This window comes from Gekko japonicus, unplaced genomic scaffold (assembly GCF_001447785.1).
Source record: "Gekko japonicus isolate JY-2015 unplaced genomic scaffold, Gekko_japonicus_V1.1 scaffold617, whole genome shotgun sequence".
In the NCBI taxonomy this organism is placed as follows: Eukaryota; Metazoa; Chordata; class Lepidosauria; order Squamata; family Gekkonidae; genus Gekko; species Gekko japonicus.
This window is the reverse complement of record NW_015171522.1, coordinates 407,878-419,470: the sequence shown is the minus strand read 5'-3', so window position 1 is coordinate 419,470 and position 11,593 is coordinate 407,878. Positions and strand designations below refer to the sequence as shown.

Genomic DNA, 11,593 nt, shown 5'->3' with positions numbered 1-11,593 from the left:
AGGCAAAAACCTGAGCAGCCACCGGGGAGGGGGGAGGCGTAAATATGCAAACAGTCCCCACACAGGCAGGTAAGGAGAGATGCCAAGCATCGGACAGGTAAGGAGGGGGAGGGGGGCTGCTGGTGTGTGGTGGTCCCTCCTCCCCCCCGAAGGGCGGGGCGGGGGGAACTGCAGTCGCTGCAATAAATAAAGGTACAAAACAACCAACGTGACTGCTGCTCCCGAGCGGGAAGGCGCCTTCGAACCGCTCCCCTTTTCTCCTGCCGCCGCGGCCAAGTGCAATTGGTCAGAGTGCCACGGGGGTCGCCGTGGGAAAGTCCAGCCAGACGGGCGGTCTCTGCGTGGACCGGGCTAGCCATCTTCTTCGGCCCCTGAATCCCTCCCGTCCGGTTCTTCGCGGACGGAGGAGGCAGGGCCGGCCGCGTTCTCTTCTTGGCTGCTCAGGATCTCTTCCACGGCGTCACCTGCGTGGGCAAAAGCAAGGTGTCAAGAGGTGATTGCTCTCTCGCGGTATCTAAAGGGCTGTTCCTTAGAGGAGGGCAGGGAGCTGTTCGGGTGGCCATCAGAGGAGAGGACTCGCAAGATAATGGATTGAGATTAAGGGCAGGCAGGGACCGGCTGGATCTTAGGTAATTTTTTTTTTTACAGCTGAGAGTTGTTCAACAGTGGGATCGGCTGCCTGGGGAGGTGGTGAGCTCCCCCTCACTGGCAGTCTTCAAGCAGCGGCTGGACAGTTCTCAGGGATGCTCTAGGCCAGGGGTGTCAAACTCATTTGTTAGGAGGGCCGGATCTGACATAAATGAGACTTTTTGGGCCGGGCCATGTGTGTCATAAAATGTAATGCCAGGTAGCGGAGATAGAAACTTTATAAAGGATACAAACACAAAGATAGGGTTTTTTTAACTTAAAATAAAAACATGCTTAAAACATTAGCTCTGTAAGCTGCAAACCTACTTTTGATTTGATTTTGGAAGATTATTCTGGAACATCTAGAGCTCTTAATATGCTGTAACATTGTACTGATGGTTTTATATGGTTTTAACCTGTTTTTATGTGTTGGCTTAACGCCTGCCTGTGAGCCGCCCTGAGCCCGCCTGGCGGGGAGGTCGGGCTATAAATTGAAACTATAAATAGATACATTTGTTGAGATTCCCCACAGAAATCTCATGCTCAGAGCTCTGAGTCTAGGACCCAGGGGAAAACATGAAATGGCTGAGCGATTGAGAGAGTCTGGCGAAGCAAGCTGTGATGCAGCAGCAGCAGCAGAACTGGAAGCAGGAGATGGCCGGTTACACTGCGGGCCTGATGGAAGCCCGCCGGGGGGGGCCCTGTTTGACACCCAAGCTCTAGGCTGATCCTGCACTGAGCAGGGGGTTTGACTCAATGGCCTATAGGGCCCCTTCCAACTCTGGGATTCTGTGATCCTATGACACCTCTCGGACACAGACTAAGTAAACAAAACCAATCACCGGATCATAGAGTTGGAAGGGACTTCCAGGGCCATCTAGTCCAACCCCCTGCACAAGGCAAGGAATCCTCTCCCTCCCTCCCTCCCAACCTGCCCCCCTCCCCCCCACTTTTCTACTCTCCCTCAATCCTACGCCAAGTTACAAACCTGAGCTGCCCTAGTCGATTGCTTCCCACTTGGGATCGGCAACTCCCTTCCTCTGGGCTGAACAGTCCCAGGGCCTGTTTCCCTACTAGACTTCCTCTTTCAGGGGAACGAGCAGCTCTTAAAATGTTCGGAACACGTTAGTCCTGCTGCCTTTGGGTATCACGGAATCGTAGAGTTGGAAGGGACCTCCAGGGTCATCTAGTCCAGCCCCCTGTGCAATGCAGGAGATTCAACAATACTTCCCCCCCCACCAACCAGTGTTCCCTCTAAGCTGAGTTAGTGTGAGCTAGCTCACAGTTTTTTAGCCTCCAGCTCACAGATTTTTGTCCTAGCTCAGGAAGAATGGCTCCAGATCAAGCTAATGTATGCAGCAGCCAAATCACTTGCTCACAACTTTAATGCCAGTAGCTCACAAAGTAGAATTTTTGCTCACAAGACTCCACAGCTTAGAGGGAACATTGCCACCAACCCCCGTGTATCATGTATTCCCCAGGCGGCTCTTCCACTATTTTAAATGTTCAGAACACTTCAGTCCTGCCCAATCTCATCAGATCTTGGAAGCTAAGCAGGGTCAGGCTTAGTTATTACTTGGATGGGGGGAGACCAAGTCAAGGGTTGTGACCAGTGTTCCCTCTATACTAAGTTAGTGTGAGTTAGTTCACAGTTTTTCAGCCTCCGGCTCACACATTTTGGTCTTATCTGAGGAAGGGTGGCTCCAGAGCGAACTGATTCATGCAGGAGCCAAATGGCTCGCTCACAACTTTCATGCCGGTAGCTCACAAAGGAGAATGTTTGCTCACAAGACCCCAGAGCTTAGCGGGAGCCTTGGCTGCAACATATCTTCTGGGGTGGGGTGGGTGGGAGCTCATTCTGGATTCCAGCAGGAGGACATCTGGAGCTGCAAGGACGTTGTGACGCCCACCGCGGCTGCGCACCAGGGTCCATAACCAACAGCCCCCGAGAGGAGTCGCCAGAGAGTCGAAAGAACAGCAGAGGCCGCGGAAAACGCACCGGAGAAAAACTGGAAGAAGTCGCCCACTCACCGGATAAACGAACGATTGGAGCCGGGAGGGCACCTACCTGGTAGGGCTCCCCCCACCCCAGACGTACTGTGGCCATAGGTAGGGTTTCTGCATAGGTCTCTGCACCATGCACCATGTAAGCCGCTCAGAGCCCTTCGGGGGTGAGCGGGGTACAAATTGAAAGTGTAAATAAATAAAATACTGGAATACTTACCGTGCTCTGTCTCCTCGTCCATGATCTCCTGCACGTCCGCCGCTGTTGCTGCTGCTTCTTCCTCCTCCTCGTCCTCCTCCTCTCCCTCTTCCTCCTCGTCTTCCCCATCGTCATCCACGATGACCACAAAGTCGTCCCCGTTCTCTGTCTCGCTACAAATGCAGCGGAAGGACAAAATGTGTCCCTGTCTCTTTCTGCTGGCCTCCCTGCCGCGCAGAAAGCCCTCTCCCGTCGAGGCAGGCCTCCTCGGGAGCCGACAAACAGCTCCTCCTGTCTCCAGCTTGGACATAATTCATGAGCACACTCCACCACCAGTGTTCCCTCTAAGCTGAGTTAGTGTGAGCTAGCTCAGTTCTTTAGCCTCCAGCTCACACGTTTCTGTCTTGGCTCAGGAAGGAGGGCGGCTCCGGAGCAGACTAATTGATGCGGCGGCCAAATCGCTCCCTAACAACTTGAATGCCCAGTAGCTGACAAAGTAGAATTTTTATTTGACTTATCCCCCGCCCTCCCCACCAAAGAAAAAGAATAAGAGGAGAAGGGATTGGTATACCCCGCCCTTCACTACCCAAGGGAGTCTCGGAGCGGCTTACAAACTCCTTTCCCTTCCCCTCCCCACAACAGACACACTGTGAGGCAGGCGGGGCTGACAGAGCTCTTTCCGGAACTGTTTGGTGTAGTGGTTTAAGTGCGCAGACTCTAATCTGGGAGAACTGGGTTTGATTCCCGACTCCTCCACTTGCACCTGGCTGGATGGCCTTGGGCAAGCCGTAGCTCTGATAAGAGCTGTTCTCTCAAGGAAGAAGAAGAGATTGGATTTATACCCCGCCCTTCACTACCCAAAGGTGTCTCAGAGCGGCTCACAAACTCCTTTCCCTTCCCCTCCCCACAACAGACACCCACCCTGCGAGGTAGGTGGGGCTGAGAGAGCTCTTGACAGAAACGGCTCTTTTTGAAAAACAGCTCTTATCAGAACTACGGCTTGCTCAAGGTCATCCAGCAGCTGCGAGTGAAGGAGTGGGGAATCATACCCGGTTCTCCCAGATTAGAGTCTGTGCACTTAACCACCACACCAAAGCAGGCTCAGGGCGGGGTATAAGAGAGCACTGACGAACACGCACGAGGACAGATTTCTCGCTCAAAATGTCACCCGTGTTTGTGTCGAGGTCCTCTCAATCCCACCTTTGCGCTAGAAGATTCCCCTCCCCCGGACCTCTGTCTCTCCCTGGGCATCAACGGGCAAGCCCATCAATGGTTTAAAGAAAAGAAAGACGGCCGTCAGGAGTCCTTGGGGCGTCTCACCTGTCTTCCTCGCCGTTTTCACCCCCCTCTCCCATCAGGTAGTACTGCAGCGGGTTGGGCCAGAGATCCTCTTTGATGATCTGTGGGGAGGTAGGAAAGAGGGTTGGGGGAAACCCGGAGGCTGGAAACAACCCCGGAGAGGCTGCGAAGGGCCTCCCCTCCCACCTCGGCAATGCGGTCCCCCGCTGGGAAGCTGTGGTCGCAGAACCAGCTGAAGAAGCTGCGGTTCATCTCGAAGCTCTTCCGGCCGTGAGCCAGGGGGTCCAGGCCGCGCCACCAGCGGATGGGCGTCGAGTGGGACACCAGCCTCCCTGGAAGGGACAGAGAGACACCCGAGAGAGATGAGAACCCGCACGTGGCACGCGGCCTGTGGCTGCTCTCCCACAAAGCTGCCTTCTACCGGATCAGAGCATCGGTCTATCGAGATCAGTCTAGTCTACTCAGACTGGCAGTGGCTCTCCGGGGCCTCAGGTGAAGGAGGTCTTTCCCACCGCCTATTGCCATATTCCGTAGCGCATGCCGGGAATTGAACCCGGGACCTTCTGCAAGCCAAGTGGAGGCTCTGCCACTGAGCCAGGGTCTCAGGCCAAGGTCTTTCTCATCACCTCCTGCCTGGTCCTCTTAACTGGAAAAGCCAGGGATTGAACCTGGGACCTTCTGCATGCCAAGCAGAGGCTCTGCCACTGAGCCAGGGTCTTAGGTCAAGGTCTTTCTCATCACCTCCTGCCTGGTCCTTTTAACTGGAGATGCCGGGGAATGAACCTGGGACCTTCTGCATGCCAAGCAGAGGCTCTGCCACTGAGCCAGGGTCTCAGGTCAAGGTCTTTCTCATCACCTCCTGCCTGGTCCTTTTAACTGGAGATGCCAGGGATTGAACCTGGTACCTTCTGCATGCCAAACAGAGGCTCTGTCACTGAGCCAGGGTCTCAGGTCAAGGTCTTTCTCATCACCTCCTGCCTGGTCCTTTTAACTGGAGATGCCATTGATTGGACCTGGGACCTTCTGCATGCCAAGCAGAGGCTCTGCCACCGAGCCACACCCCTCCCCCTCCCCCGGACATACAGCTCCCGCCCCATACCTGAAGACCCACACTGGAATTCCTTCACGATGACCTCATTCTGGAAGTAGGGATTGCTGTTGAAATAGAACTTGATCTTGCAGCCGGACTTTCCGTGGGTGAACTCCTCAACCTGGTAAAAGCCACAGAAATCCAGTCATCGGGGAACTAAGGATCCCTTCCACCCCATCCTGCAGCGCAATCCCTTAAAAGGAAAGTACTCACAAATCGGGCACAGCAATAGGACCAGTCCCCACCGCCCCAACTTAAGGAACTGCCGTATGCTGAGGTCAGTATTGTCTGCTCAGACTGGCATCAGCTGCCCAGGGTCTCAGGCAGAGGTCTTTCCCATCACCTCCTGCCTGCTCCTTTCAACTGGAGATGCCGGGGATTGAACCTGGGACCTCCTGCATGCCAAGCAGAGGCTCTGCCACTGAGCCAGGGTCTCAGGTCAAGGTCATTCCCATCGCCTCCTGCCTGGTCCTTTTAACTGGAGATGCTGGGGATTGAACCTGGGACCTTCTGTAAACCAAGCAGAGGCTCTGCCACTGAGGCACAGCCCCTCTGGAGCCAACCCTCCCCCGCCAGTCACCTGCAGATTGGTCATGTAGCTCAGCGTATCCTCATCCCGGTCATTGATCATGGCTGAAAGCTGAGGGTGATTGAGAAACTGGCAGGTCAAAGTCAAAGGAGAAAAACAGGAAGATTTGCAGTCCCACTTTTTTTTGGATACAAGTGCGATCAAACAGGGAAACAGAAAACCGCCAGGCGCCCTCCTGCCTCCCACCGACACGCTGCCCGGCGCCAGGTAGAGGGAACGCTAATACAACGCTGATGCTTTCATTTCCAGGGTGTCTTGCGGCACCAAGGAAACCCACTCGCTCGTTTCCCAGGATCTAGAGGTGTTGTGGTCAGGACTATACTAGATGGACCAATATATCAAGGGTTGTCCTACCAAGAGAACCCAGGTCCAAGGGCATCAAGTGGGAGGGAAACATTTTAAATATATAAAACCGCAGATTTGTAGATTCACTCCAGCGGCACCAGTTTATCGCAGCAAATTGCTGCAGTGAGGAATCCTGCAGCACCTTAAAGACTAAGGGTGCCGTCCCTGGGGTGGGAAGTTCCTGGAGATTTGGGGGTGGAACCTGGGGAGGGTGGAGTCTGGGGAGAGATATAGAGCCACACAGCCCACCCTCCAAAGCAGCCATTCTGTCCAGGGGAACTGAGCTCTGTAGGCTGGAGAGGAGCTGGAATCCCGGGGCATCCCCAGGCCCTACCTGGAGGCTGGCATCCCTGGACCTCAGTGGGGCACAAGGCCACAGAGTCCCCCCTCCAAAGCAGCCATTTCCTCCAGGGGAAACTGATCTCTGCAGGCTAGGGGTCACTTGTAATCCTGAGGGGTCTCCAGGTCCCACCTGAAGGACAGCAACCCTATTAAAGGCAGACCAAAAAAACACTTCCTAGCATAAGCATCTGCCAGCATCAGAGGAAGCGTTCACCAAAGCATATACTAGGAAGTTTTTAATTTTGTTTGTAAGGTATTCCTGCACTCGTTTTCACCAGTGTTCCCATACATTCTTTTGCAAGCTAGGACTGGGAAACTCCTGGAGATAGGGTGGGTGGGTGTTTTTGTAGCCTCTGAAGGCTATAATATATATATAATTCCAAGTATTTTCCATCCTTGACCTATTCAGGTCCACCCCAGCTCCAAAACTCTGGATCCGGGCATCACCAGCAACCCTAATTCTGTTCACGCGGGCTTAGGTGCTAGGTTTACCCACAGTGTTCCCTCTAAGCTGAGTTAGTGTGAGCTGGCTCACAGTTTTTTAGCCTCCGGCTCACACATTTTTGCCTTCAGGAATGAGGTCCCCAGAGCAAACTAATTTATGCAGGAGCCAAATCGCTCCCTCACAACTTTAATGCCAGTAGCTCACCAAGCAGAATTTTGGCTCAGAAGACTGAGCCAGGGCTCTATTTGTAGCAGGAACTCCTTTGCATATTAGGCAATGCACCCCTAATGTACCCAATTCTCCAAGAGCTTACAGAGCTCTTCTTACAGGGGCTACTGTAAGGCTCTTGGAGGATTGGCTACATTAGGGGCGTGTGGCCTAATATGCGAAGGAGTTCCTGCTACAAATAGAGCCCTGGACCAATTTGGGTTGGGAAATTCCAGGAGATCTGGGGGTGTAGCCTCGGGAGGGGAAGTATAAAGATAGGATGCCAATTCCTGGAGATTTGGGGGTGGCCCTCACACCATAGGGCGCCCCCCCCCCTCCGTGCAGGCATTTCCTTCAGGGTAAAGGGCTCTCTCTTGCGTGGAGCTCAAGGTGTCATTCCGGGAGCTCCCCAGGTTCAACCTGGAGGACGGCCGCCCTACTGGCCAGAGGACCTTCCTCCTCTTCTCCCCCCCCCCCCGGTTATTCTTAACCCTTCCCTTCACTGCAGGAGGATACGGCGGTGACCCAGAAGCCGGGGATGTTCTGGATGATGCGGTTGCGCCTCTCCAGGTGGGGCCGCCGGATGTGGCCGAACTTGGCCTTGAGCTGGCTGAAGGCCCGGCCGGCCTGCTGGTTGACGGCCTCCAGCTCCACCTGCACGGCCTCCAGCGCCTCCAGGTACTGCTCCGTCTTGGCGGGCGGCCTTCCTCCCCCCCCTCCTCCTCCTCCGTCCTCCTCGTCATCGTCCTCGCCCACCGAGATGATGGAGCACTCGTCCTCCGCCGCCGCCGCAGCAGCAGCCGCCGCCGCCAACTCGGCCACCCTCCGCCTCTCCTTGGCCTCCTTCCTCTTCCTCCGGCCCTCCCGGCCATCTCCCGCCGCCGCCTCCTCTTCCTCCGCCGCTTTGGTGGTTTCCAGGCTCCCCCTGGCGCGCCGGGCGGCGGTTTCTAGCTCTCCCTTTCCCTCCGCTTCGGCTCCTGCGCCGCCTTCGCCGTCCCCGGGCCGCTCCTCCTCCCCGTCGGCCTTCGAGTCGCGCCGAGCGCGGCCACCCCGGGCGCCCAAGTCCTTCCCGGGAAGCCCCGGCGGGTTGGCGGTTTCGGGCGCCCCCTGCTGGGCGGCGGCGGTTTCCAGGCTCCCCTCGTCGTCGGCGGTTTCGCGCGCCCCCTGCCGCTCGGCGGCGGTTTCGCGCCCCCCGCCGCTCCAAGCCGTCATGTCAGCCAGTGCCTGGGCCGCCTCGGTCTCCTTCTGCGACTGACAGGCCGAGGCGTCGAGGCGCCGCTGCTTGGAGGCCGGGGAAGCGGGGTCCCAGGCCCCGCCGCCGTCCTCGCTCATGGCTCCGGCCGGCCGCACCGACGGTGCCCCGGAAGTCTCGCGGGAGGAAGGCGGAGGGGAGCGAGAGAGGCGAGGGGGGGGCGGGAAGGAGCGCGAGGCCGACGACGGTTTCAAACCTCAGGGAACGCGGGGGGGGGGGGGGGAGAGAAGGGCGCGAGAGGCAAACGGACTCTCTTCCAATTGCCACCGCGAGAGAAGCCTGCGCAGCTTCTTCTCATTGGCCGCCGGCCGAGGCCCCTCCGACCAATAGCGGCGAGGCTTGCTCCCGTCGCGTCTGTCGATTGGCTGCCCCGGCGAGGCCGTCGCGGAGGTGAGCCCTCCGTCTTTTGGACACCACGTGGGGGGAGACGGACGCCGATCGTTCGGCCCTTTCTCTGCCTGTCATTGGCCGATCCGGGCGACCTGGTTTCCGCGGCGTCATCCGGAGAAGAAGAGCGGACGCCTCGACCTCTCGGAGACGCATGCGCGTCGGGCACCTTGGGCGCGGCTTCCATTGGGGACTTTCCTGGCCTTTCCCGGCTCGCTGTCCTCGGCGCATGCGTCTTGGGCAGAGGAGGAATGTGTTGTCGGAGGTAGCTCGTTATGCAAAAGAGGGGAAAGGCACATCTCTTCCCCCTCCCAAGGCAAAATGCAGTGCTGCTGTGCATGTGGTCTGAGGAACGCAAAAGGAATGGCATTATTTCCCTGCGTTCCTGGATAGGGTTGCCAGCCTCCAGGTGCGGCCTGGAGATTGCCTGGAACTGCAACTGATCTCCAAATAACACAGATCAGATCCTCTGGAGAGAATAGCTGTTTGGGAGGGTGGACTCCAAGCGTTACACCTTAATGAGAACCTGGCAACCCCATGCGGTAGATTCAGGATGGGGGACACAGTACCTGTTAAAACACAACACACATATTTAACACGTGCAATTTGCTATCACGGAGGCCATGGTGATTCCCCCTCCCCCATGTGATCCCTGGTTTACCTGTGTAAGAGAAGGAAGGGGTCAAATGCGGTGGAATGGACTGCAGAGCATCACATTTTGGAATCTTCTCCCTAAAAAAAGCAACCTGCCTCTGCCAAAAAAAGAACAAGAAGGATTTCTCCTTGACGCATTACTGTTCTGCTTGTGGGGAGCTCTTGGAATCTTCCACCTGCAGTTTGTCAACTACTTTTTTATCCTTGCCCTTTGTAGGACAAGGGAAAAGGAATGTGATTTCTGAATGTGGTTTCGGACACGCTCTCCCTGATGTATATTGACAGCTGTCACTGTGCCTTCAGAAGTTTAATCATAATAGATCCAGATTTTGGTACGTAACCTAGAATCTTTTGATTAGAGAAACTTAAAGCAGAGCATATGTTTTATAACTGCGTTTTTGTGTGGAAGAAGCCTTCTTAGAAGGAATCAGGATGCAATAAGAATGGAATGCTATTTAGGAGTTGCAAGGCTGCCGAGGGCAAGGTTTAATGTGCTTTGCAGCCCTTATCAGCTAGCTCTCCACATGTGAGCCCAGGAAGGGACCCAGTGTTCTCTAATGTTCCCAATGTTCTGAAGACAAAATAAACAAGTGTAATTACTGACACCACTGAGAGATGCACTGAGTCAAATTATGCTTGTATGATGTTAACTGCTTGGTACCAGTTAGAGACTCTTTAATGTGTAAACTATATGTGATGTCATTTGGGGCTATAAAACCTTCTGCCCTTCCTGGTTATGGCAGAATACAGCTTTGGAATTGCTGAAGTGCCAAGGTACTCCGCCCCCTGTATTCCTTGTTTTAAATCCATTAAACTCACTGGACCCCGACTGTGTGATTCCAGTTCGGCAATGGGAGCACGCAGACACAGACTTGTGTATCCCCTTCCTAGGAGAAGTGAGCATTCCTCTCCCTTTCTCCTTGTAACCACTGCACTTGGCTCTTTTACACTTGCAAACCAAATGGTATGTTGAACCCCAAAAAGGATGAAACGGATTCTCAAGAAGGAGAGGCCTGCCAACAGCGATTAGCCATGATATGCAAGTGGAACCTCCACATTCAGGCGCAGCATATCAGTTGCCGGAGGTGGGGTGAGCAATGTGGGAGTGTGGTGCTCCTTTCACAACTCCAGGCCAGTTTGGCCAGGGATCCCGGAGGTTTTTTGTCATCTTCTGGGCATGGAACAGGGGTCTGTGGGTGTGGAGGGGGAGGTATTTGTGAATTCCCTACCTTGTGCAGGGGGTTGGACTAGATTTATTTATTTATTTATTCATTCCACTTTTACCCCGCCCTCCCCGCAAGCGGGCTCAGGGCGGCTTCCAAAACTGACAAGCAGTATCCAAACACAATAAAAACATAAATACAAGCATCAGTTAAAACACAAACAATCCATATAAAACGTTTCATTAGATGGCGATAAAACTAAAGTGCAGTTTAAAGACACATTCAACGGTGCCCCCACGTTAGGTCATATTGGATCGAAGTTCGCACAGGGCGCTGCTGGTACGCCATCTCTCCTATCAGAACGCCTGCCTGAAAAGTTCTGTTTTCACAGCCCTGCGGAACTGTGACAGGTCCCGCAGGGCTCTAATCTCGGCAGGTAGCTCGTTCCAGTAGGACGGAGCTGCAAATGAAAAAGCCCTCGTCCTGGTTACCATCAACCTGACTTCCTTAGGGCCAGGGAGGTCCAGGCGGTTTTGGGATCCTGATCTCAGTGCTTTCTGGGGAACATACGGGGAAAGGCGGTCCCTCAGGTAGGCCGGTCCCTGACCATAAAGGGCTTTAAAGGCCCTGGAGGTCCCTTCCAACTCTGTGATTCTATTCTATAGCTTGTGGGCTTCCCCATCTGGCCAGCTGACACAGCTGGGGGAGGTCTTTGCTCTGATCCAATGGCCTATGCCGCAGTCGGACGAAATGCCTGTTCTGTGGTTGCGCTGCCAATGAAAAAGCTAAGAGCAACTGTAGTGCAGTAGTTAGAGTCTTGGAGTAAGATATGGGAGGCCCAGGTTTGAATGCTTGCTTTGCTACGGAAGCTTGATGGGTGACCTTGGGCCAGTCACACGCTCTCAGCCTAACCTGCCTCACAGGAACAAAGTTTGGCTCCAGGGGCACCTTTAAGACCAACAAAGTTTAATTCTGTGAATAAGGTTTCAT

The 11,593-nt window shown here is 54.8% G+C and overlaps 1 protein-coding gene across 1 annotated transcript; it reads right to left on the bottom strand.

The window, feature by feature from the left end:
• Positions 1-6: 6 nt before the first annotated feature.
• TSPYL2 (TSPY-like 2) lies at positions 7-8,572 on the bottom strand. The gene is made up of 7 exons (XM_015419464.1): positions 7,664-8,572; positions 5,800-5,877; positions 5,229-5,340; positions 4,316-4,461; positions 4,151-4,230; positions 2,852-3,003; positions 7-464 (listed from the first exon to the last, which is right to left on the bottom strand). Exons 1-7 carry the CDS (start codon positions 8,477-8,479, stop codon positions 352-354), a joined length of 1,497 nt encoding a protein of 498 aa, XP_015274950.1. The 5' UTR covers positions 8,480-8,572; the 3' UTR covers positions 7-351.
• Positions 8,573-11,593: the final 3,021 nt, after the last annotated feature.

What these genes read in the sequence shown, in the direction of transcription:
- TSPYL2 (XM_015419464.1), bottom strand. Translation starts at nt 8,479, where the DNA reads ATGAGCGAGGACGGCGGCGGGGCCTGGGACCCCGCTTCCCCGGCCTCC. An exon ending in CCGGCTTCTGGGTCACCGCC is followed by an intron (nt 5,878 to 7,663) that starts GTATCCTCCTGC and finishes TTGACCTGCCAG; the next exon opens with TTTCTCAATCACCCTCAGCT. An exon ending in ATTCCAGTGTGGGTCTTCAG is followed by an intron (nt 4,462 to 5,228) that starts GTATGGGGCGGG and finishes TGTCCCTTCCAG; the next exon opens with GGAGGCTGGTGTCCCACTCG.